Source organism: Macaca mulatta, chromosome 16 (genome assembly GCF_049350105.2).
Source record: "Macaca mulatta isolate MMU2019108-1 chromosome 16, T2T-MMU8v2.0, whole genome shotgun sequence".
NCBI lineage: Eukaryota > Metazoa > Chordata > Mammalia > Primates > Cercopithecidae > Macaca > Macaca mulatta.
In genome coordinates, this window is record NC_133421.1 from 22,085,187 (window position 1) to 22,106,932 (window position 21,746).

Sequence of the window (21,746 nt, forward strand, 5' to 3'; positions counted from 1 at the left end):
TTCTCTCAGCAGTTACTGAATGCTGTTTTTAAAAAAAAGAAAACAATTGGCCAGGCGCGGCAGCTCGTGTCTGTAATCCCAGCACTTTGGGAGGCCGAGGCAGATGGCTCACCTGAGGCCAGGAGTTCAAAACCAGCCTGGCCAGCATGGTGAAACCATGTCTCTACTAAAAAGACAAAAAATTAGCCAGTCGTGGCAACCTGTAATCTCAGCTCACTCGGGAGGCTGAGGCAGGAGAATTGCTTAGACCCAGGAGACAGAGGCTACAGTGAGCCGAGATCACGCCATTGCACTCTAGCCTGGGCGACAGAGAGACTCCATGTCAAGAAAAAAAAATTATTTTTTGGAGACAGGGTCACACTCTGTCGCCCAGGCTGGAGTGCAGTGGCAAGATCACAGCTCACTGCATCCTCAACCTCTGAGGCTTGAGCAATCCTCCCTCCTCCGACTCCTGAGTAGCTGGGACCACATTTGCATACCACCACATCTGGCTAATTTTCATCTTTTTTTTTTGTAGAGACAGGTCTTGCTATGTTGCCCAGACTGGTCTTGAACTCCTGGACTCAAGTATTTAATGGTCCTCCTCCCTCGGCCTCCCAATGTGCCGGGATTACAGGCATGAGCTACTGCACTCAGCCTTTGAATGCTATTTCTTCAGAAGTACTGTCGCGTATCACAGATAACCCTAAGCGACTTGTCAGCAGCTCTGCCGTGACTGATCCTCTAGGCAGGACAATGGCAGGAACAGAGAAGCCAGCACTGACAGCGGGGAGGGAGACGTACTTCTGCTTCTCACTGCCAGCCTCAGGCATATGAAACCACTGCCTGCTGTCCACACCAGCACCTCATCCCCATCTCCCTGGTTAGGGGTCATGTAACTAAGATGGCATTTCAGAACCTGGGTTAATACATCCAACAAGAATCACTTGGCTCAGTGCAGCTTGGGAAACGGTGGAAGAGCTACCCGTTTGCGCCTAGTTTCTACTTCGGGTGAGGGCTTCTGCTCAGCTGACTTGAGGTTGCCTCAACTTGTCTGGCTTATCCAGCTTGTGCCTTCCAGTCAACTCCCCCATGAAATCTAACTTGTCGGCAGAGCACTTCCAGGCCAGGCATGGGGCTCCCTTTCCAAATCTGGGCATTATTAAAAAAAAAACAAAAAAAAAACAAAAAAAAACCTGCCCAGCAGGCTCAGATGCCAGCACTCAGACACCTGAGGGGTCACGGGCAGCTGCATTTCAACTCACACTGCCGTCGAGATGAGGCACGTTTTTCCGGGATCAGTTGTGTGGCTAAGGCAGTTCCCTCTTTACCATTATTCCAGGTGCCTAGAGACTGCCACGTAAACAACGGTGCACACTCAACACCGTCATGCCCCCTGCACTCAACTGAGTGATAAGTATTTCTAAATCTCTTGGAATTAAATCAAAGTTTCTTAAACTTTCTGCGGGCCATGGATCCCTTTTAAAAATCTTTAAAAGCTCTGAATCTCCCCTACAAAAAATGGCCCAATCACCCCTTGTGAAGCCTTCCCATGCACCCCTCCATGACTCTGTGACATGAGGTCTTCCTGATGGAGCGTTTAAAACTAGGTGAGAAACCACTTTGGCTATCTCTTAAAGATTGGCCTTGCCGGGCACGGCAGCTCACGCCTGTAATCCCGACACTTTGGGAGGCCGAGGCAGGCAGATCACTTGAGGCCAGGAGTTAGAGACCAGCCTGGCCAGCACGGCAAAATCCCGTCTATACTAAAAATAACAAAAATCATCCGGGCATGGTAGCACACACCTGTAGTCTCAGCTACTCGGGCCTAAGGCAGGAGAATCACTTGAACTCAGGAGGTAGAGGTTGCAGTGAGCCGAGGTCACGCCACTGCACTCCATCGTGGGTGACAGAGCAAGACTCTGTCTCAAAAAAAAAAAAAAAGAAAAAAGAAAAAAATGATTGGCCTTCAGAAGGAGGTGCCATGTGGCTCTTCAGGGATGAATGGGCTTTAGGAAGGCAGAAGTGAAGACAGGGGCCCTAGCCTTTTTGTGGAAGCGATAATTTCCCATTTACCCAAGGCCTTAGAGCAAGCTTGTCCAATCACCAACCAGCAGCCCACGGGCCTCATGCAGCCCAGGGCGGCTTTGAATGTGGCCCAACACAAATTTGTAAACTTTCTTAAAACATTATTATTATTATTATTATTATTTTAGCTCATCAGCTATCATTAGTGTTAGTGTATTTTATGTGTGGTCCAAGACAATTCTCTTTCCAATGTGGCGCAGGGAAGTCAAGATTGGCCACCCCTGCCTTAGAGGAAACGTGGCAGGTGATGCAGTCTACCCTTCGGTGTGAGGGCGGAGCACTGGCTTGGCTCCTGTGGAACAGGGAGCACTGCGGCCAGGGGGTGCTTCCAAGATCGCTCTGAGGGCTTTTCTGTCAGCCAAGGGCAATGGGTTGATAAACTCAGGGTCCACAGCAGGAAGAGTTTCGGTGCTTCAAAGAAAACAGTGTTCAGATCTCCGAAGAGGGATCCTAGCGCCCAGAGCTCCCCACGTGAACCCAAGTGAAGACCCAAAGGCCTCCAAGCCTCATCGCCTTATCCTACCATGTTCCTGAACAGCATGGTGGCAGTGCTGGCCTTCGGAATGATGAGGCCAACGCGAGCCAGGAGACTGCTCCTGCGCGGGATTTGGGCCCAGGACTACCTCGGATCTAGGCTTGTCGTCGCTGTGACTGGTAACACTGGGCCGCGGCTAGGAACAGGGCAGGGTGGCTACCACAGCACCCGCTGCTTCCACGTACAAGCCGCCACCTAGAGCGGATGTGCAGCAGCAGCTACAGGCAGACATGGACAGAGAGAACAGCGGGAGTTGAAATTCTCATAATTTTAATGGTCAATAGCTTCTGGTGGGCTCTGGATGGTACAGTTAAACAATAGACTTAAAGACCTCCCCCAAAGCACGTCCGCACCCCCTGAGCAGCGTGTGCCTCCATCAGCGTTCCACTGCCCGATCGGACTTCCACAGCCTCAGACCCCCCCCTCTTGGGTTATGGAAATCCACATCTTAGTGTGATGAGCTGAAAAACCCTGGGTACACCCGTGATCTGTTATTTTTTTTAAAAATAACGAATATTAAGCCAAACACCTTCCCAGGCTCTGCTGCCTCACAGAGTGAGAAACGTGGCCGTGGCGATCTGAAGACTCTGTTGTCTCTTGTGGGCCAGGTGGTTTTTGCTTCGCTCCCTGTTCTACGGAGATCATACGGCATAGAGTTCGTAAATCTTCTTTACACAGTACGCCAGGGCGGCCAGTGCTATCGTGTTGTGCAGTCTCTTTCTGTGCAGGTCGTCCTTCCGGACCAGCACCACTGGGGTGGAGGAGGTGAGTGTGTGCAGAGGCAGGCGCGACAGTTTATAGGCGTCGTACTCCACTTGGTACTTGCAGCAAGGGTCAAACTGCCAGGAGATCCCATAGAGGGTGCAGCAGGCCAGGCTCAGCACACCAGCGGGCAGGGAGATGTAGTGGGAATAATCTAAGGGCAGCGCCAACGGGGTGAAGAGGCAGGCGGTGCCCGCCAGCACGGCCGTCTTGTGCAGGCAGTTGCCCACGGTGATCCAGCGGGCCGTCTCGTCGCCGATGCGCGTGGGCTCAATCACAATGTACTTGTACTGGGCTTCCAGGGCCTGCTCCAGCTCGTACTCAAACTGGTCTTGGGCATTCTCCCCATTGTAGATCTCGTGCACAATGTAGCAGTCTGTGGCCGACAAGCTCACCCTTTTGACGGAGGGGGCGGGAGAGGGAGAGAGAGAGAGAGGATGATTAGGCTGAGCAGCACTTAACTGTGTTTCGATGCTGGGGGAGGTCTGAGCCTGCACTGCGGAGAGCACATCTCCCTGAGGTCCTTATCTCCTTCAGATCCCAACACAAGACAATCAGTAAAAAGTACTTTTCCTGAAATAGTGAAATAAGCCTGGGCGCAGTGGCTCACACCTGTAATCCTAGCACTTTGGGAGGCCGGGGTGGGTGAATCATGAGGTCAGGAGTTCAAGACCAGCCTGGCCAATATGGTGAAACCCTATGTCTACTAAAGATACAAAAAATTAGCCAGGTGTGGTGGCGCATGCCTATAATCCCCGTTATCTACTCGGGAGGCTGAGGCAGGAGAATCATTTGAACCTGGGAGGCAGAGGTTGCAGTGAGCCGAGATCGTGCCATTGCACTGCAGCCTGGGTGACAGGACGAGACTCTGTCTCAAAAAAAAAAAAAAAATTTAGATATAAAAAGGCAGGAAAAGGAGTACCTCGATGTTTAAAAGAACAAACGCAGGCCTGGTGGTTAGCCTAAGGCTGTGGACCAACTGATCTGAGTCAGCAAAGGAGCCTAAAGGGGAAAGAAGGATTCGCACAGTCACATGGGCGCACACGGCAGCACGAGGCCAACAGCCTGAGAGCCGCTCTTAATCAGGGCAACTGCAGGAGGATTCTCACTGCAAACCACAGGCCTCAGGACAGATCATGCTAAGCCCTTACCCTCCACACGGTTCCTAAGTAGTCATCCTGGGCCCACAGAACAGAGGCACAATGGAAGAGCTCTGCCTTGGGCAAAATCCAAACTCCTTTGGCTCTCCTGGGAGGCCGGGCTGCACGAGCCCTGGGTGCCCTTCCCGGATGGCAGCAGCCTCCTGCTCCTCCCCACCGCGGAGGGGAGAACAGGAGACCCAGGACACTAGCCCACTGCATAGGAAAAGCGACCCTTTCCCTGACTTAGGAAAAGACGACACTTCAAGGACAGTAGCGGCCCCCAAACGTAGCGGGCAGGAGGGTCAACTGAGGGGCTTCAAAACATCCAGCCAGCAATGCCACCGATTCCGGCCCTGCAGGCCCAGGCCCCTGCCCCACCGGCAAATGCCACTCATTTGCATCAGAAACACATCCACAGAGAACACACAAGGGGCTTTCCCCCTGGGACTGGGGTGCATGCCATGACCCCAAGCAGCAGCAGATCCACCACATGGAAGGCGCAGCTCTGCAGCAAGGCCAGACAGCAGCCCGGTGGCAGCCCCAGCAGTGACCGTGGGCCAAGCTGCATTTTAGGCATTCTGGCTTTTCTTGGTTTCAGGCCTTGCAGTCCAAATTTCCCACCCAAAGCAGAATCTTCTTCACCTGTGGCGGGCAGGCCTGAATACAGGGCTACCCACGCCTTGTCATTTTTCCTTGGCTGGTTTCAGCTGAGACAGATCTTTTTTTTTTTTTTTGAGACGGAGTCTCGCTCTGTCGCCCAGGCTGGAGTGTGGTGGCCGGATCTCGGCTCACTGCAAGCTCCGCCTCCCGGGTTCACGCCATTCTCCTGCCTCAGCCTCCTGGGTAGCTGGGACTACAGGCACCTGCCACCTCGCCCGGCTAGTTTTTTTGTATTTTTTTAGTAGAGATGGGGTTTCACCGTGTTAGCCAGGATGGGCTCGATCTCCTGACCTCGTGATCCGCCCGCCTCGGCCTCCCAAAGTGCTGGGATTACAGGCTTGAGCCACCGCGCCCGGCCAGCTGAGACAGATCTTTCTGCATCTCCGCAACGCCACTCTGCATCCTGCTTTTCCATTATCTGCTCATCCGCGAGAAGTCTTGATCTGAGCCCTGACAGGGACACTGCTAGACACAGCTCTTGAGGCTGGATCAAGTTTTCCAACTCATGGCTCCTCCGGCTGGGCAGAGCCATGCTCCTCAGTGCAAAGCTGCCCCTTCCCTCAGCACACCCCGGTCCCCAGGACGGTCAAACTCATCTGACTAAAGGACACGAGGCTCTAGGGACCTGCTGGTCACTGCTCCCCTGCCGGAGTCCATGCCCCTCCCACTGGGAGGCTCTGGCACAGTGTACTAGGCCACACAAGGGTCAGTGTGGCCCATCTACCTGAGGCTCTGACAGGAACTAGCTTCCTTTAGGGGCCAACGAGAAGCACAGCCCTCAGTGTGCACAGACGCGAAGGTCCCGTCCGCCCGGCCTGTCCTGGCACGCACACCTGGCTGCGCACCTGTGCAGAGGAAAGTCATGGGGAGCTGAGCCACCTGGCCATCGGCCACAACATGGGAGCGACGAGTGAAGACTCATAACAAGCCACCCTCAGCCCAGCATGAAGGTAACTCCCTCCAGGCTCCTTCAAAGATGGGAGCAGTTCCAAGTGAAGGATGGTGGAAATCCGACTGTCAGGGTAAACTTCAAGGAAAAAGAACAGGCAATCACGGTCCTCCCTACAACTGAGACTCCTCCCAGCTCAAAGCTTTCAGCAAACAAAGAAGCAAACCTAACAGGCTGGGTTTCATGCTGGCTGGATGAACAACTGGTGAACGATCTTATGTGGCCACATTCAAGATGAAAGTCATTAGTAATGGGCTGACTGTGCCCCCAAACATGGGGGCCCTACCCCCTGGGTGGGAACCACTTTCATAAAAGGCACTGGCTTGGACCTGGGCAAAGGGAACTCTTTATCCTGCAAAAGTCACTGTAACGAAGCTGGGCTAAGGCAAAGCCTCCTAATTCAATCATAGGCCCTCATTAAACTGCATGCACTGGGGAGAAATCAGTTCGCTGCGGGTGGGACAAGAGCCTCCTAAACTTGGGTTGCTGCCAAGCCGCCTGTGACTGTGTGCCAGTGTCGTGGCTGCCTTGCCAGGGGTGAACTGATGAGCTGTTACTGTAAGACTGCACGAGCAGCTTCTGTGGGGAAAGGAGGGGTTGCCTTCTAAAGCCCTCGGTGGAGTTTTTCCATGTGGTCTGAGAGGAGAGGTGAGGGAGAGGCCAGCTGTTACTCCCAGGCAGGATTCAACAGCTTTTATTTTTGAGACAGGTTCCTGCGCTGTCACCCAGGTAGGAGTGCAGTGGTGTGATCTCTGCTCATTGCAGCCTCGACCTCTCGGGTTCAAGCGATCTTCCCACCTCTGCCTCCCGAGTAGCTGGGACTACAGGTGTGTGCCACCGCGCCTGGCTGCATGGCTAATTTAAAAAAATTGTTTTGTACAGATGGGGTTTCGCCACGTTGCTCCGGCTGGTCTCGAGCTTCTGGGCTCAAGTGTTCCGCGTGCCTTGGCCTCCCAAAGTCCTGGGATTAACAGGCATGAGCTACCGCGTCCAGCCAGATTCAGCATTTTAAAAGCACCTACAGCAAACAAGCACACCTGAGGCAGGGTCTTCACTGGCGCTGGGGGCTGAAGGCCAAGCAGTGCCCCCACATGCTCAATTGAGAAATGAGTGGCGGCGGCGCAATGGGCTGGCTGTGGCCCTGGGTGTAGGGGGAGGGGCAGGGCCTCCACTCTCAGGTGGGAGCACTCCTGGCCAAGAGAACTCCCTTCTGGTCTCAAGTCCATCAGCCAAGAGGAGCAGAGAGGCCAGATAACCAGGTCGGGGCGGAGGGCCAAACTGTGTCCCCATCTTGAGACCGAAATGGAGTTGCTTCCAAGTCAGCTTGTGCATCCTACTGACTGTCAAAGCCAGGCCAGGGACACCTCGGGGCGGGCCCCAGAGGCAGGCTTCCTCCCTCAGGAACACTCAAAGCAAAAGGGAGGTGTTCAGTTGGGCTTACACAATGCTCTGGCCAACACCCAAATCCACCCGAGTCCGGTGCCCTTCTCTGCCCAGCAGGTCAGCGCCATCCTGAATGTACTGAAAACCACCGTTGGTCCCACAGAGGAAATTCCAGAAACCCCAGCCCCAGAACAGACTGCCCCATCTGGAAACACAGCAGCGGGCAGATGCCACCCCCTCATCCCCTCCGGCCCCCCTGCAAGCCCAGCTGGCACCCACATCTACCCAGACCCCTCTGCAGGCTCCATCGCTTGCTGGGACGGATGGGTGGGTGCATCCACGTATCCCAACCAGCCTAGAAGCAGCGAGAAGCCAAGGCCCTCCAGGCTGTCTCCCACCTCACTGCCGAGGCCAGGTGTGGCCCGCCCCCCAGCACAGGGAGTGAGGACACTGGGCATCCTCTGCCCTCGGCTGTGGGCAGTCCTGTGAATGACACAGCCGTGAGCAAGCGCGTGGACATGGGGGCACTCGCCAGCACACATCCTGAGATGGAGGCATGGGTCTGCCCTCCCCCGCCTGTCAAACCACGGCCCCGGCCTCCTGCAGCCTCGGCATCTTCATGCGGGCCAGGCACTGTTGCTGCCCACTGTCTAAGACACCTATCCACAGCAGAAACACAAAGAGCATAAGCCATACTGCCTCCAAAGAAAGGCAGGGCCCTGCACAGCTGTGCCGCCGCCAGAGGCTCACCAACTCTGCTTTTAAAGTCAGTTAGGCAAAGGGAATCTCGGTTTCCACTGGGAAAGGACAACACGTGAAGTCTAGGGAAATGGATTTCTAGGATTCCATAAGGCAACAGACCCTATACAGAGATGGCAAGGTTCAAACCAAAACACACACAGACGCACACAAAGCTGCAGGATCCCTCTGTTGGAGATCACGCAACCACGACCAGGCCATCAGCACCCCAACTTCCCGGGACACTGGTGGGAGCGGGGTGCTGTCAGTGCAGACACAGGTTTTTAAGCTGTCGCTGCTGGGGCCCTGGGTTCAGGTCTGCACTGCTGACACGGACTGCTGGACTCCTCTTACTTCAGAAACTCGTGGCCATGACCAGGTGTGGTGGCTCACGCCTATAATCCCAGCACTTTGGGAGGCCAAGGTGTGCAGATCACTTGATGTCAGGAGTTTGAGACCAGCCTGGCCAACACGGTGCAACCGTCTTTACCAAAAATTAGCCCGGCGTGGTGGTGCACGCCCGAAATTCCAGCTACTCAGGAGGCTGAGGCACAAGAATCACTTGAACCCGGGAGGCAGAGGTTGCAGTGAGCCGAGAGTGTGCCACTGCACTCCAGCCTGGGTGACGGAAAGAAAAAGAAAAAAAAAAAGAAACTGCCGAGTACTCCCAGGACACAGCCACGTCCAGCCAGCACCTGAGCACCCAGCAGCCACCCATACATGGCTTGCTTCTGCTTGCGGGTCAAACAAAACCGAATGAAGGAAAGAACCCAGTCGGAAGGGTGTCTCAAACCACTGCAGAGCATCACCAGCTGCCTTCCAACTTGTAAGGCCATGGGCCTAAGGATCTGGGCGTCCTGAACCCTGGTGCATGGGAGATTTTTTTTTTTTCCTTTTTTTAAAATTATTATACGGAGATTTTTTCTTTTTTTTTAAGTAAGAGCTAGTTGGAATCTTTTGAGCCCTGGGCTTCCTAAGGGACTGTATTTTTGCTTTTCATTGCAGGTGTGAAATGACTAGTAAGAAAGCAATTAATAGTCTATGTTTAAAAAAAAAAAAAAAGAAAGAAAGAAAAAGAAAAAGCAGCCAGGCGCAGTGGCTCATGCCTATAATCCCAGCACTTTAGGAGGCCAAGGCAGGTGGATCACCTGAGGTCAGGAGTTTGACACCAGCCTGGCTAACATGGTGAAACCCCATCTCTACTAAAAACACAAGAATTAGCTGGGTTTTTGGTGGCACGTGCCTGTAGTCCCAGCTACTCGGGAGCCTGAGGCAGAAGAATTGCTTGAACCCAGGAGGCGGAGGTTGCAGTGAGCTGAGATCACGCCACTGCACTCCAGCCTGGGCAACGAGTAAAACTCTGTCAAAAAAAAAAAAGAAGAAGAAAGAAAGAAAGAAAGGGAAGGAAGGACGGACGGATGGACGGACGAACGGAAGGAAGGAAGGAAGGAAGGAAGGAGGTAGCAGCAGTAACAGCAAAGTCTCCAAGCGAAAGCAAGTTCAGGGGGAAAGGCAGAGTTCAGAAGAGTGTGTACAGTATGCTATCTGTAGTGATTTTTAAAAGTCTATTTGCGGCCGGGCGCGGTGGCTCAAGCCTATAATCCCAGCACTTTGGGAGGCCGAGACGGGCGGATCACGAGGTCAGGAGATCGAGACCATCCTGGCTAACACGGTGAAACCCCGTCTCTACTAAAAATTACAAAAAACTAGCCGGGCGAGGTGGCGGGCGCCTGTAGTCCCAGCTACTCGGGAGGCTGAGGCAGGAGAATGACGTAAACCCGGGAGGCGGAGCTTGCAGTGAGCTGAGATCCGGCCACTGCACCCCAGCCTGGGCGGCAGAGTGAGACTCCGTCTCAAAAAAAAAAAAAAAAAAAAAAAGTCTGTTTGCTTTTATATACACAGAACATTTCTGAAAGGATATACCAAGACATGATTTTTATGACTGGTCACTAGGGAGGGAACTAAGGGGTTCAGGAAAGAAAAGGGAGGGAGGGCTCTTTCTAGTAAATGACTTTTGATCCTTTTGAATCTGGCATGATCTCTGGTACTTAAAGATCACTGTCGGAAGTGGGTCTTAACATATGGAAGAAGAAAAGTAAAAGGATCAGTGTCGCTATCCTAAACACACCATGCCAGCACTGAGGTAGCTTTGGATTCTCTGAGCCTTTAGCGCTGGAAGCAGGGGTCGCAGTTCCAGCACCTCAGGGGGACTGCTGCAGACCCTGAAGGGGACCGCCCTCTGCTGCCTCAGGATAGCTTGTAGGCACTTGTAAAGTAGGCGTCTTGAACTTCCCTCCCTCAGCCTTCAACCAGAGTCAGGCTTCAGGCCCTCCGCTCTCCACTTTAGAGCCCAACTCAATCAGCTCTCGCAGTCAGCAAAGGAATCCCCTGGGAACACTAGCATTCCAGTTAAAAGGCGGCCACAGTGAAAACTCAGCAGGGCAACTCCACGACCCCTCTGGATGGATGTCACAGCCTGTGCCAGCAGCCATAATCTGGAAGCATCTCCCCAAAAGGCAAGAGCTGGGCAAGAAAGAGCAGGACTGTTCGGTGAGAGCAAAAGATGACCGACAGGAGCGCGGAGAGCACAATCGCGACTCCTCCATGAGTGACATGAACGAGTTGCAGTGGCCTGAACCAGGGACACAACTCTCACACACTCTAAGGCGGCAGAGGTCAGGGACGTGCCACTGAGAGCCAGCTATAAAGACAGCGAGGGTCTCTGCTGCAGGGGGAGGCGGGCCAGGGTAACACCAGTTCTCTATCACGCTGGGCGGGGAGCACACACGTCTATCACTTTTGTCTTTTTTAAAGTGTGGTAAAATACACATAAAATATTCCACCGTAAGCACTTTTAAGCGTACAGTTCAGTGGCACTAAGCACATGCACACTGATGTACAACCATCACCACCATCCACCTCCAGGATTCCTTTATCTTCCCAAACTGAAACTCTGCCCATGAAACGACCCCCTCATTCCCCAGCAACGCCAAGCCCCTGCAAACTACCATTCTACTCTCTACCCCAATGAATCTGACTATACAAGTACTTCATACAAGTGGGAGCATATATAGTATTTGCCCTTTTGTGTCTGGCTTATTCCACTGAGCATAATTAGTCTTCAAGGTTCATGCATGTTGTAGCATGTATCCGAATTTTCTTCCTTTTTAAGGCTGAATAATGTTCCACTGTATGCATAAACCACATTTCATTAATCCATTCATCTGTGATGGATACTCTGGTTTCCACCATGGGCGATTGTGAATAAAGCTGCTACGAACACGGGTGCACACACATCTCTTTGATTCCTTGCTTTTTTCGGGGGTATATATACCCGGAAGTGGAACTGCTGTGCATCACATAGTAATTCAACTTTGTAGTTTTTTTTGAGGAAACTCCATACTGTTTGCAGAGCAGCTGGACCATTGTACATTCCCACCAGCAGTGCACAGGAGTTCCCATTTCTCCATATCCTCACCAACACTTGTTATTTTCCATCTTCTTTCTTTTGAGACACAGTCTCGCTCTATCGCCCAGGCTGGAGTGTAATGGCACCATCTCGACTCACTGCAACCTCTGCATCCCGGGCTTAAGCGAGTCACTTGCCTCAGCCTCCCAAATAGCTGGGACTACAGGCATGCGCCACCACGCCCAGCTAATTTTTGTATTTTTAGTAGAGACGGGGTTTCACCATGTTGGCCAGGCTGGTCTCGAACTCCTAAGTGATCTGCCTCCCTCGGCCCTCGGCCTCCCAAAGCATTGGCATTACAGGCAAGAGCCACTGTACCTGACCTCATTTTATTTTTATTTATTCGTTTATTTATTTATTTTGTGGAGACGGAGTTTCACTCTTGTCGCCCAGACTGGAGTGCAGTGGCACGATCTTGGCGCACTGCAACCTCCGCCTCCTGGGTTCAAGCAATTCTCTTGCCTCAGCCTCTCGAGTGGCTGAGATTACAGGCATGTGCCACAACGCCTGGCTAATTTTGTATTTTTAGTAGAGACGGAGTTTCTCCATGTTGGCCAGGCTAGTCTCGAACTCCTAAACTCAGGTGACCCGCCCGCCTGGCCTCCCAAAGTGCTGGGATTACAGGCATGAGCCACCGCGCCTGGCCTGATTTGTATTTTTTAATGGCAGCTTTACTGGGATAGAATTCCCAGGGCATCCCCCCCATGTGAGGTGAACGATGAGGTGGCTCAGCACTTTCCCACAGTTGTGTGACCAGTAGCACAACTGATCCTGGTGCATTTTCATCATCTCAGAAAGAAACCCTGTACCAATCAGCGGTCCCTTCACATCTCCTCAGCCCTTCCCAGCCCTCCACGACCACCAGTCTGCTTCCCCACTCTCTGCATATGCCAATTCTGGGCATTTCATTTAAATGGAATCCTGTAACATGTGGTCTCCAGCAACTGGCCTCTTTCATTTTGCGTTATGTTTTTAAGGGCCATCGTGCTGGGGCATGTTTATTACTTTTCACATTATTGTAAACATAACTTTTGATGTGTTTAACATATAAACTTTAAAAAATCTAAGATACGCCGGGCGCGGTGGCTCACGCCTGTAATCCCAGCACTTGGGGAGGCTGAGGCAGGCAGATCATGAGGTCAGGACTTCAAGACCAGCCCAGCAAACATGGTAAAACCATGTCCTTACTAAAAATACAAAAATTAGCTGGGTGTATTGGCGCATGTCTGTGGTCCCAGCTACTTGGGAGACTGAGGCAGGAGAATCACTAGAACCCAGGAGGCAGAGGCGACAGTAAGCCAAGACTGTGCCACTGCACTCCAGACTGGGTAACAAAGCGAGACTCTGCCTCAATAATAATAATTTTAAAAACCACTAAGACAAGATATATAAGACAAAGTATCAAAGGTGCTATACATGAAAATGGATCAGGCCCGGCGCGGTGGCTCACGCCTGTAATCTCAGCACTTTGGGAGGCCGAGGTGGGCAGATTACCTAAGGTCAGGAGTTTGAGACCAGCCTGGCCAACATGGTGAAACCCTGTCTCTACTAAAAATACAAAAATTAGCCGGGCATGGTAGCAGGCGCCTGTAATCCCAGCTACTTGGGAAGCTGAGGCGGGAGAATCGCTTAAACCCAGGAGGTTGCAGTGAGCCAAGATTGCGCCATTACACTCCAGCCTGGGGGACAAGAGTGAGCCATCGTCTCAAAAATCAAACAAACAAACAAACAAAAAAAACCAGAAAAGAAAAAAAAAAAAAAAAAAAAGGAAAATAGATCAACAGTGGTTTTCTTTGGATGGTGGCCTAATAGGTGACTTTTCAATTTCTTCATGCTTTTCTGTATTTAAAAAAAAAAGTGTTTCTTTTTGTTTTTTTTTTTTTTGAGACAGTCTCACTCTGTCGCCCAGGCTGGAGTGTAGTGGCGCAATCTCGGCTCACCGCAAGCTCCGCCTCCCGGGTTCATGCCATTCTCCTGCCTTAGCCTTCCGAGTAGCTGGGACTACAGGTGCCCACCACCACACACAGCTAATTTTTTCTATTTTTAGTAGAGATGGGGTTTCATTGTGTTAGCCAGGATGGTCTCGATCTCCTGACCTCCTGATCCGCCCGCCTCAGCCTCCCAAAGTGTTGGGATTACAGGCGTGAGCCACCGCGCCCGGCCAAAGTGTTTCTTTTATAATGGGAAAAATAATTATAAACTTATTCTTAAAAAAGAAAAATTCGGCCGGGCGCGGTGGCTCAAGCCTGTAATCCCAGCACTTTGGAAGGCCGAGGCGGGCGGATCATGAGGTCAGGAGATCGAGACCATCCTGGCTAACACGGTGAAACCCCATCTCTACTAAAAAAATACAAAAAAAAAAACTAGCCGGGCGAGGTGGCGGGCGCCTGTAGTCCCAGCTACTCGGGAGGCTGAGGCAGGAGAATGGCGTGAACCCGGGAGGCGGAGCTTGCAGTGAGCTGAGATCTGGCCACTGCACTCCAGCCTGGGCGACAGAGCGAGACTCCGTCTCAAAAAAAAAAAAAGAAAAAAAAGAAAAATTCTGGCCGGGCGCGGTGGCTCATGCCTGTAATCCCAGCACTTTGGGAGGCCGAGGCGGGCGGATCATGAGGTCAGGAGATCGAGACCACAGTGAAACGCCGTCTCTACTAAAAATACAAAAAATTAGCCCGGCACGGTGGCGGGCGCCTGTAGTCCCAGCTGCTCGGGAGGCTGAGGCAGGAGAATGGCGTGAACCCGGGAGGCAGAGCTTGCAGTGAGCCGAGATCACGCCACTGCACTCCAGCCTGGGCGACAGAGCAAGACTCCATCTCAAAAAAAAAAAAAAAAAGAAAAAAAAAGAAAAATTCTGTTCAACCCTATATCCGTTGAGGTTAAGGGACCAGACACCCGTGGGGGGTCCCTCCTTTCACTGCCAAGAAGAACAGGAGGTGGCTCACTTCCTGCTCCAGAACCTTCTCGGTGTCCATGAAAGGCAGAAGTCTGGACGGGCAGCTTCTCATGGCTGAGGCATCATGCTGGTGTCTACCCACAGTCCTGCCCAAAAAGAGAAGGACGGTTCCAGCTCCCTGTTTCCCTTGAGCAAACACTGGCCACGCTGCCAGGCCAGCCACCATCACCTCCCCGGTTCTCAGAGACCCAGCAGAGGCAAATCTGAGTGGAAGCACCCCCATTAGGCCCTTCCTGGAGTGGGCCGGGCTCACAGGCAGGCCTGAAGCTCCACCGGGACGGCGGCTGCGTTTCCATCAGAGTCTCCCCAGCACGGGGCCTGAATGTAACAGGTTCCCAAAAGACACAGGTTGGAGGGACATTTGTAATGATTACAGGGATGAGCCACAGGAGTGACAGGAGGGGAAAAACAATGATGGTTATTAAGAGAACTGGTACCGGAAAGAAGTCAACCCATCCGTCAGGTTGCTTTTCGTTTAGTGAACAGGGTCACCTGATCACCTATGACACGGGAGGGGCTGGGCTGGACCTCCACCCGCTTCTGCCTAATTAAGCCCTGCTTCTTCCCGACCCACAGAAAGCAGAGGAATGAAGCAGCGAAAGCCCGTGCCTCAGACTCAAAGGCACGGGCACGTGGCCCCATGGCCTGAGGACGGCTCCCACAGGCCAAGGAACTTTCACAGGGTGCCCAGCCCTTTCGTCTGCTTCAGAGGACGCTTTCCTATTCTGCGCACTGGTAACTAGGCAGCGCTTCTATCTGGGGGGGCAGGAACACGGTGCACCGAGTGGGGGAGCCGAGAGGGTGGATTCAATTCTCTCTCAGCTGCCTACCGGCTTTGTGTCCTAGGGTAAAACACCCGGCCCCTCTGAGCCAGTGTCCCGTGTTGTCAAATGGGGCCAGAGGCCCTGGCTCTCCCAGAGGACTGCAGTGAAGAGGGAACAGTCGCCAAGCACTGCCCCTCTGCCTAAGGCACATGTGGCTGTTGAAATTTCAATTAATGAAAATTAGAAATATTAAAAAATTCAGTTCCTGGCCGGGCACAGTGGCTCACACCTGTAATTCCAGCACTTTGGGGGGCCAGGGCAGGTGGATTCCTTGAGCCCACAAATTTAAGACCAGTCCGGACAACATGGTGAACGGCCGCCTCTACAAAAACTACAAAAGTGAGCTGGGCGTGGTGGTGCATGGCTGTGGCCCCAGCTACTCGGGAGGCTGGGGTGGGAGAATGCGTTGAGCCAGGGAGACGCAGGTTGCAGAGAGCCGAGATCACACCACTGCACTCCAGCCTGGGTGACAGAGCCAGACCTGTCTCATCAAACAAATAAATAAATCAAAAAAACCTCAGTTCCTCAGACACTACAAATCCTGACAGCCATACATGGCTCATGGCTGCCCTAATGGACTGCAGGGACACACCAGAAGGAGTCTGTCGTGCCAGAAACTCCTACTGGACGGCCCTGCTCTGAAGAACGGTTATGACTACTACATGGGTCGTCAGCTTTTCCTGAGAACTGTGCCCATCAAGTGGCTGCCGGCACCAGGGCGGAACACAGCGGCGGCTGGGAGGTTCCCGGGTGCGCTCGCTCGTGGAGGACTGCCCACCTCTACCCCCCGCACCTCGCTCATTGAAGAACAGGTACACACCCACAAGCCGGAGCACAGGAGCCACCGCCCCACCTCCGTGGACCCAGGCGCAGCCCTCCCCTCTTCAGAAAGGGGGGTCTTCCCTGGAACATGACCTAAAGGACTGAGCCACGGAGGCACACATTTCATGCACTTGGAATCCAGGCTGCTTGAGTGAACCAAGGAAAACAGAAATTCTTGAAAACTTGAAGGCACATCAATGCTGAAGAGGACGAACCCCATCCTTACCTACGAATCCAACTTCTGTGGCCCGAACATGTGGCTCTGCCTTTGTCAGGCAGCGGAGCAGAACCCCACAACCAGTGGCTAAACCCCCACACACTTGGGTGCAGATCCCGTATCTGCTCATCTCATCCCAGCCCGAAGGAAACCAAAACTCCCACCACACACAAAAGCGAGCATGGGAGTCTTTCAAGAGAGATTCAATACTCCCAAACCCTGGGAGTGTAAAAGGGAAGGATCAGATCTGAAAGGGAAGCTGTCACCCCAGGACCATGGCCCGACCTGCCCCGGGGGCTTGTGCTCCATGTGCTCGCTGGATGAACCTGCAAGGCCACCTGGGACCAGGCACACCTGAGTTCACAAAGAAGAGGACAGGTCCTGGGGAATAAAGCGTGGCATGGAAAGCTATGGAAGTCAGCCCAGGGAACTGGCTGCTTATAAAATGCTGGAGCAGATGGCCACGCAAGCCAGGGGAGGGGCAGGCCGCAAAAAATAACTTCACCCTAAACCTGAACCGTTAGCCCAGTGCGTCTGGCCCTCTGCACACCCCAGGTTGCCTCGTATCATGCTCAGAAGCAGATCAAGTACATCTTCACATGATTATAAAAACAGGAACTCAGAGCACACAGCTATACTCACATTCCAACAATCACGGAGGGCTCAGGGAGGTTCAGGGGCCCTGAGAGAGTGAAGTCAAGCAACCCAAGTAAGACAGGCGGGGCTGTCTGTGAGCTGGTCCGGGCTGGCACACGGTGGCAGAACACAGATACCTGCACTGTGCTTTCCTAGATGGGCAAGTGTGTCTCAAAGACGCCGACAGGACAAGTGGCAATCTGTTTGATGTGCTCGTTGCCAGTGTGCTGAATTTTGGACAAGAATTCAGGTTACAGCTCAGAGTCTGATGTTCTTCATTACAAACACTGTTGGTTCCCTAGATTTAATGGAGTGGAGAGAAAAATCAACATGCAAGCACTACCATTTTGCTATTTCCACCCCTCCTAATTTAGTCGAAACCAGCACTGTCCATATCGTAACTTTCTGCAGTGATGGAAATGTCCTCCACCTGTGCTGTCCAATATGGTAGCCACGAGCCAGAAGTGGCTATTGAGCCTTTGAAATGTGGCTAGTGAGACTGAGGAGCTGAATTCTTCATTTTATTTCATTTTAATGAATTTAAATGTAATCGCCACATGTGGCTGGTGACTACTGAACTGCTGTGTTAATTCAGCACTAATTCTAGAGCTGTGGTTCTAGACTCAACAAGGTAAAGCAAGAACCCACACGCTACCACGCGCTAAGCTGGACCATCCAACACACAGCGCTGGCAGTAATACTGTGGGCAATCTGGCACTGGGTGAGGCCTTTAAGTACAGTGCGTGCTTCAGAGTTGGTAGCCGCTGGCAAATCTGGCAAGTTTGCCCAAAGCGTCGCTCTGTTCTAGCCCCTTGTCCAAACCAGACACTGTTTCCCTCAGCTTCAGCAAAAGCGGATGCTAACCAGGTGTGAGCAGCAACGGGAGAGAGCACTCGTACAATATGGAGCTGAGATTTGAGTCAGCACAAATGTGACATGGAACAAAGTCATTTAAGAGAGCCATAAACAGCCTACTTCAGTCATAAGAGCCAATAATACACTCAGATCTCCTAATCTAGGGTGCTGGGCCATCAGCTAATCCGCCCTGCCCCACCTGAACAGTCATCACCAACTGAGCAGGAATGGAGGGATGCCCAGAAGTCAGCTCGCTAGCCACACAGCGGGTTATGTTTCCATCCCCTGCTCAGCATGGAAAGAGCTTAGGGAAGCTGGGCTCGGGCAAATGACTTTTCCTACAGAACCTGGCTAGGGGTTTACAGCAAAAGCAAACAGAGAGGTAGTCTCCACCCACACCACATTATCTAGGAGAGTTGATGGTGACATCCAAACCACAAAACCAAATGCCACATTCCTGCTGACACACAACATCTGCGTGTATGAGTGGAGCCTTCAGTTCCAGGCCAAAGGTGCAACCTGAGACCAAGCAGGTAAATGCATTGAGTCAAGCTGTCAGGTGATTGAGTCAAGCTGTCAGGTGAGGAACCAAGAACTGGAGAGCACTGTCCTAACCAAAAAGAGTCAGCCACTACCCAGCTTTTCAGGGAGCGTTTTATGTGAAATCTGTTGGCAACTAATTTAAATTCTCTTAAAAACTGTTGAGGTTCAACAGTCAAGCACTGGCTCCAGCTGATGCACTGCTGATTTGCCAACTCCATTTTGAATAAATACTTGTCTCAAGCCAAAGCAAAAACAATTCTCAGGATCTATTTTCTTAGATCAATAAAAGCTTAACCTGTGCTGGCAAGGCTCCTGTTCCCTGCCTGAGGCATCCCTATAAGGCTCTCTTCAGTTGCTTTTAGTCCAACAAGAGGGCGAACGTTTCTAAAACTTTGTTTTCTAAACAGGTTATTTCCTATTACTGTTTGCATTGAATATCTTGAAAATGTTTGCTAGTTTTTAAGGGCATCTGAAAACCACTGAGGTAACTTATTTAAATGGTCCAATCTAAGAAATACCAGGCGGGAGTTAAAAAAACAAAAGTGTGTTTACCACTGCTTTTCCAAGGAAGAGGAAATGCAGAATGGGCGACGTTGGCTAACTGGGCTCAAGAATAAAGTGCAAGCAAGCTAACGGACTCTATCACAACTGCCAAACAGGAAGAATCTTCCCAGCTGGGAAAGCCATCTGCAAGCAATAGCAATGAACACGGGATGGAATCAGTCATAGAAAAGGAATAATGCAGAGTAGTTGACAGGCAGAGAAATTTTCTGGTTAGACAATCTTCACCAAAGAGACGGGGAAAAAAACAACAACAGCAAAACCAAAACTTTCCTTTTTTGCTGACCGCTGCTGTTAACAATCAAGCTTTAGCGGATAGTTCATCCAGGTGGCTCCACCAATATACATCCTCTCCCAAAACTTCTAGCGGCTGAACAGCTTCTAGTGGCTTCCACTAGCTGAAACTGCTTCCCAGAAGCAAAAACTGCAACTTGAACATGTAACACGGAAACTACTCCAATCTCATCTTCTAGAAATCAGTTACTCAAATGGAGGTCTCTGTTGGAAGAAACACGCTCCTAGCTCCCTACCCACACACCATTCATTAGGAAAGGTCACTTTAATTGACTTCCACGGCAGGAGCGCTTGCACAGAACCATCCAAAAGTCTCCAGAATCGCCCCTCGAGGAAGTGGACGGCTCCGGGCCCGGAAGAGACACATGTGGTGGGAGCTAAAGCTCCCTGGTAAACGTGCAGATCAAACTACCCCTGCCGCAGCCGGCCTGCTCTGTGAAGGCTTCACCTTCTTTCTCTCTCCAGGGGCCCTGCCTTCCTCGCCACGTCGGGGGCCGCGGGCGAGATGGCCACGCGCGCGGCCAAGCGGGAAGGGTGCCGATCAGCCCGCGGCTAGGCGGGTCCCTGAGGCCTGCGCTGGGCGCCAGTTCCTCTCCGCACGGCCCGGCCTCGAGCCCCACCCCGCATGACCGCTGCCCACCTTACCCAGCCCGGCTAACGCCCCTTCCCCTAAGCTCTCCGCCGAAGCCTTCGACCTCGCTCCTACCCGGATCCCGGATCCTCCGGAACTGGAACCCCGTATGCCAGGCGGGGGTCGGGGGAGCCCGGGGATACCAGGGCAGGAAGGCTGCTGCAGCCCCCGGAGGCCGCGCTGGGCTCTCCGGCCCCTGAGCCGCCTGCACCGTGGGCAACAAGCCCTTGGATCTCACCTCTCTCGGGCGCTGCCGCCACTGCTGCCCGGGCCAAGACGCCTCCTTCCCCAAGCGGCCATCTTGGAGACACTCCGCTTGCCAACGTCTCGCGCCAAGGCGGCATCGGGAGAGCAGGCGGGCCGACGGGAAGTGTAGTCCGGCCCGCTGTCCCGGGACGCTCGGCAGGCGGAAGCCGGGCCTGGCGGAACTACCGCGCCCACAAGGCAGCGCGCCAGAAGCCCCGCCCCCGGGGTCGCCGGGGCCCGTAGTCCTTCTGCGAGGGCGCGAGGACCCCCAGGAGCAGTCCTGGGTTCAGACATTTTTGAAGAAACTGAGTTCCCGGCGTTCGCAGCCTGGGAGTCACAGGCGCCCACCCACCGGTAGGTCCTTGGGTTTCGAGAGCCAGCCAGCTGAAGGAGAGAGAAGAGGAAAGTGCCTACAACTCCCAGAGCACCGCGCGTAGGCGCCCGGCGCCGCCGTCCCGGCCCGCCAGGCCGCGTCTCCTGCCGGGGACCGCCGCGCTGTTTGCGGGCCTCTAGCGCCCGGCCCCTCCGCGTCGCCCCGCCTGCTCTTCACAGCCTTGGCCCATAAGGTCACCGAGGGGCGGGAGACGCCGCCCGGGTCCTCCTCGGAGTCAGGCGCTGCTCCCGCACCATCCCCCGCCCAATTCAGACTCCGGGGTACTTTGGGGAGGCCGAGACAGACACGCTGTCCCGGCTGCCACGGAGGTCCCTGCTTGCAGGTGCAGGCTGTTAGAGGAGAGGGTCTGAACGCAAGGAAGGGGAATAGCTGTATGATAACTGCTTGAAGGAGAGAGGGCCCTGCGACAGCGACAGCCCTGTTTCAGACAGGGCCTCCAGGCCTCAGACTCAGTCCCTGCCACGCACCCACTCTTGTCCTGTCCGCTGCGACGGCATAATCTCGGGATCTTTTTTTTTTTTTTTTTTTTTTTTTTGAGACGGAGTCTTGCTCTGTGCCCCAGGCTGGAGTGCAGTGGCCCGATCTCGGCTCACTGCAAGCTCCGCCCCCCCGGGTTCACGCCATTCTCCTGCCTCAGCCTCCCGAGTAGCTGGGACTACAGGCGCCCGCCACCTCGCCCGGCTAATTTTCTTGTATTTTTAGTAGAGACGGGGTTTCACCGTGTTAGCCAGGATGGTCTCGATCTCCTGACCTCGTGATCCGCCCGTCTCGGCCTCCCAAAGTGCTGGGATTACAGGCTTGAGCCACCGCGCCCGGCCAATCTCGGGATCTTTGAAAGCAGATGCGGGGCTAAACCATCCCACCTGACGGGAACCCTGCCCCAGGACCTGACATCTCCTTGTCTGGACACTGCTGTAACGAGTCAGTCAGGAAGGACTAACTGGAACCCAGAGATTCCCAGGTGCTGCTGCCTCAGACCTGTGGACTCTTTGGGGGATCTCTTACAGTTTGTAAACTTCTCAGTTCCTCTACTGCTCCCACACACAACGTTGCTAAACATATTAGTTG

The 21,746-nt window shown here is 53.1% G+C and overlaps 1 protein-coding gene across 2 annotated transcripts; it reads right to left on the reverse strand.

Moving 5' to 3' along the window:
- Positions 1-2,855: 2,855 nt before the first annotated feature.
- TMEM11 (transmembrane protein 11) lies at positions 2,856-20,363 on the reverse strand. Of its 2 annotated transcripts, XM_015118690.3 has the most exons (3): positions 20,277-20,347; positions 17,161-17,452; positions 2,856-3,760 (listed from the first exon to the last, which is right to left on the reverse strand). In XM_015118690.3, coding segments are annotated over exons 2-3 (519 nt in total). In that variant the 5' UTR covers positions 17,163-17,452; positions 20,277-20,347; the 3' UTR covers positions 2,856-3,243.
- Between the last annotated feature and the right edge of the window lie 1,383 nt (positions 20,364-21,746).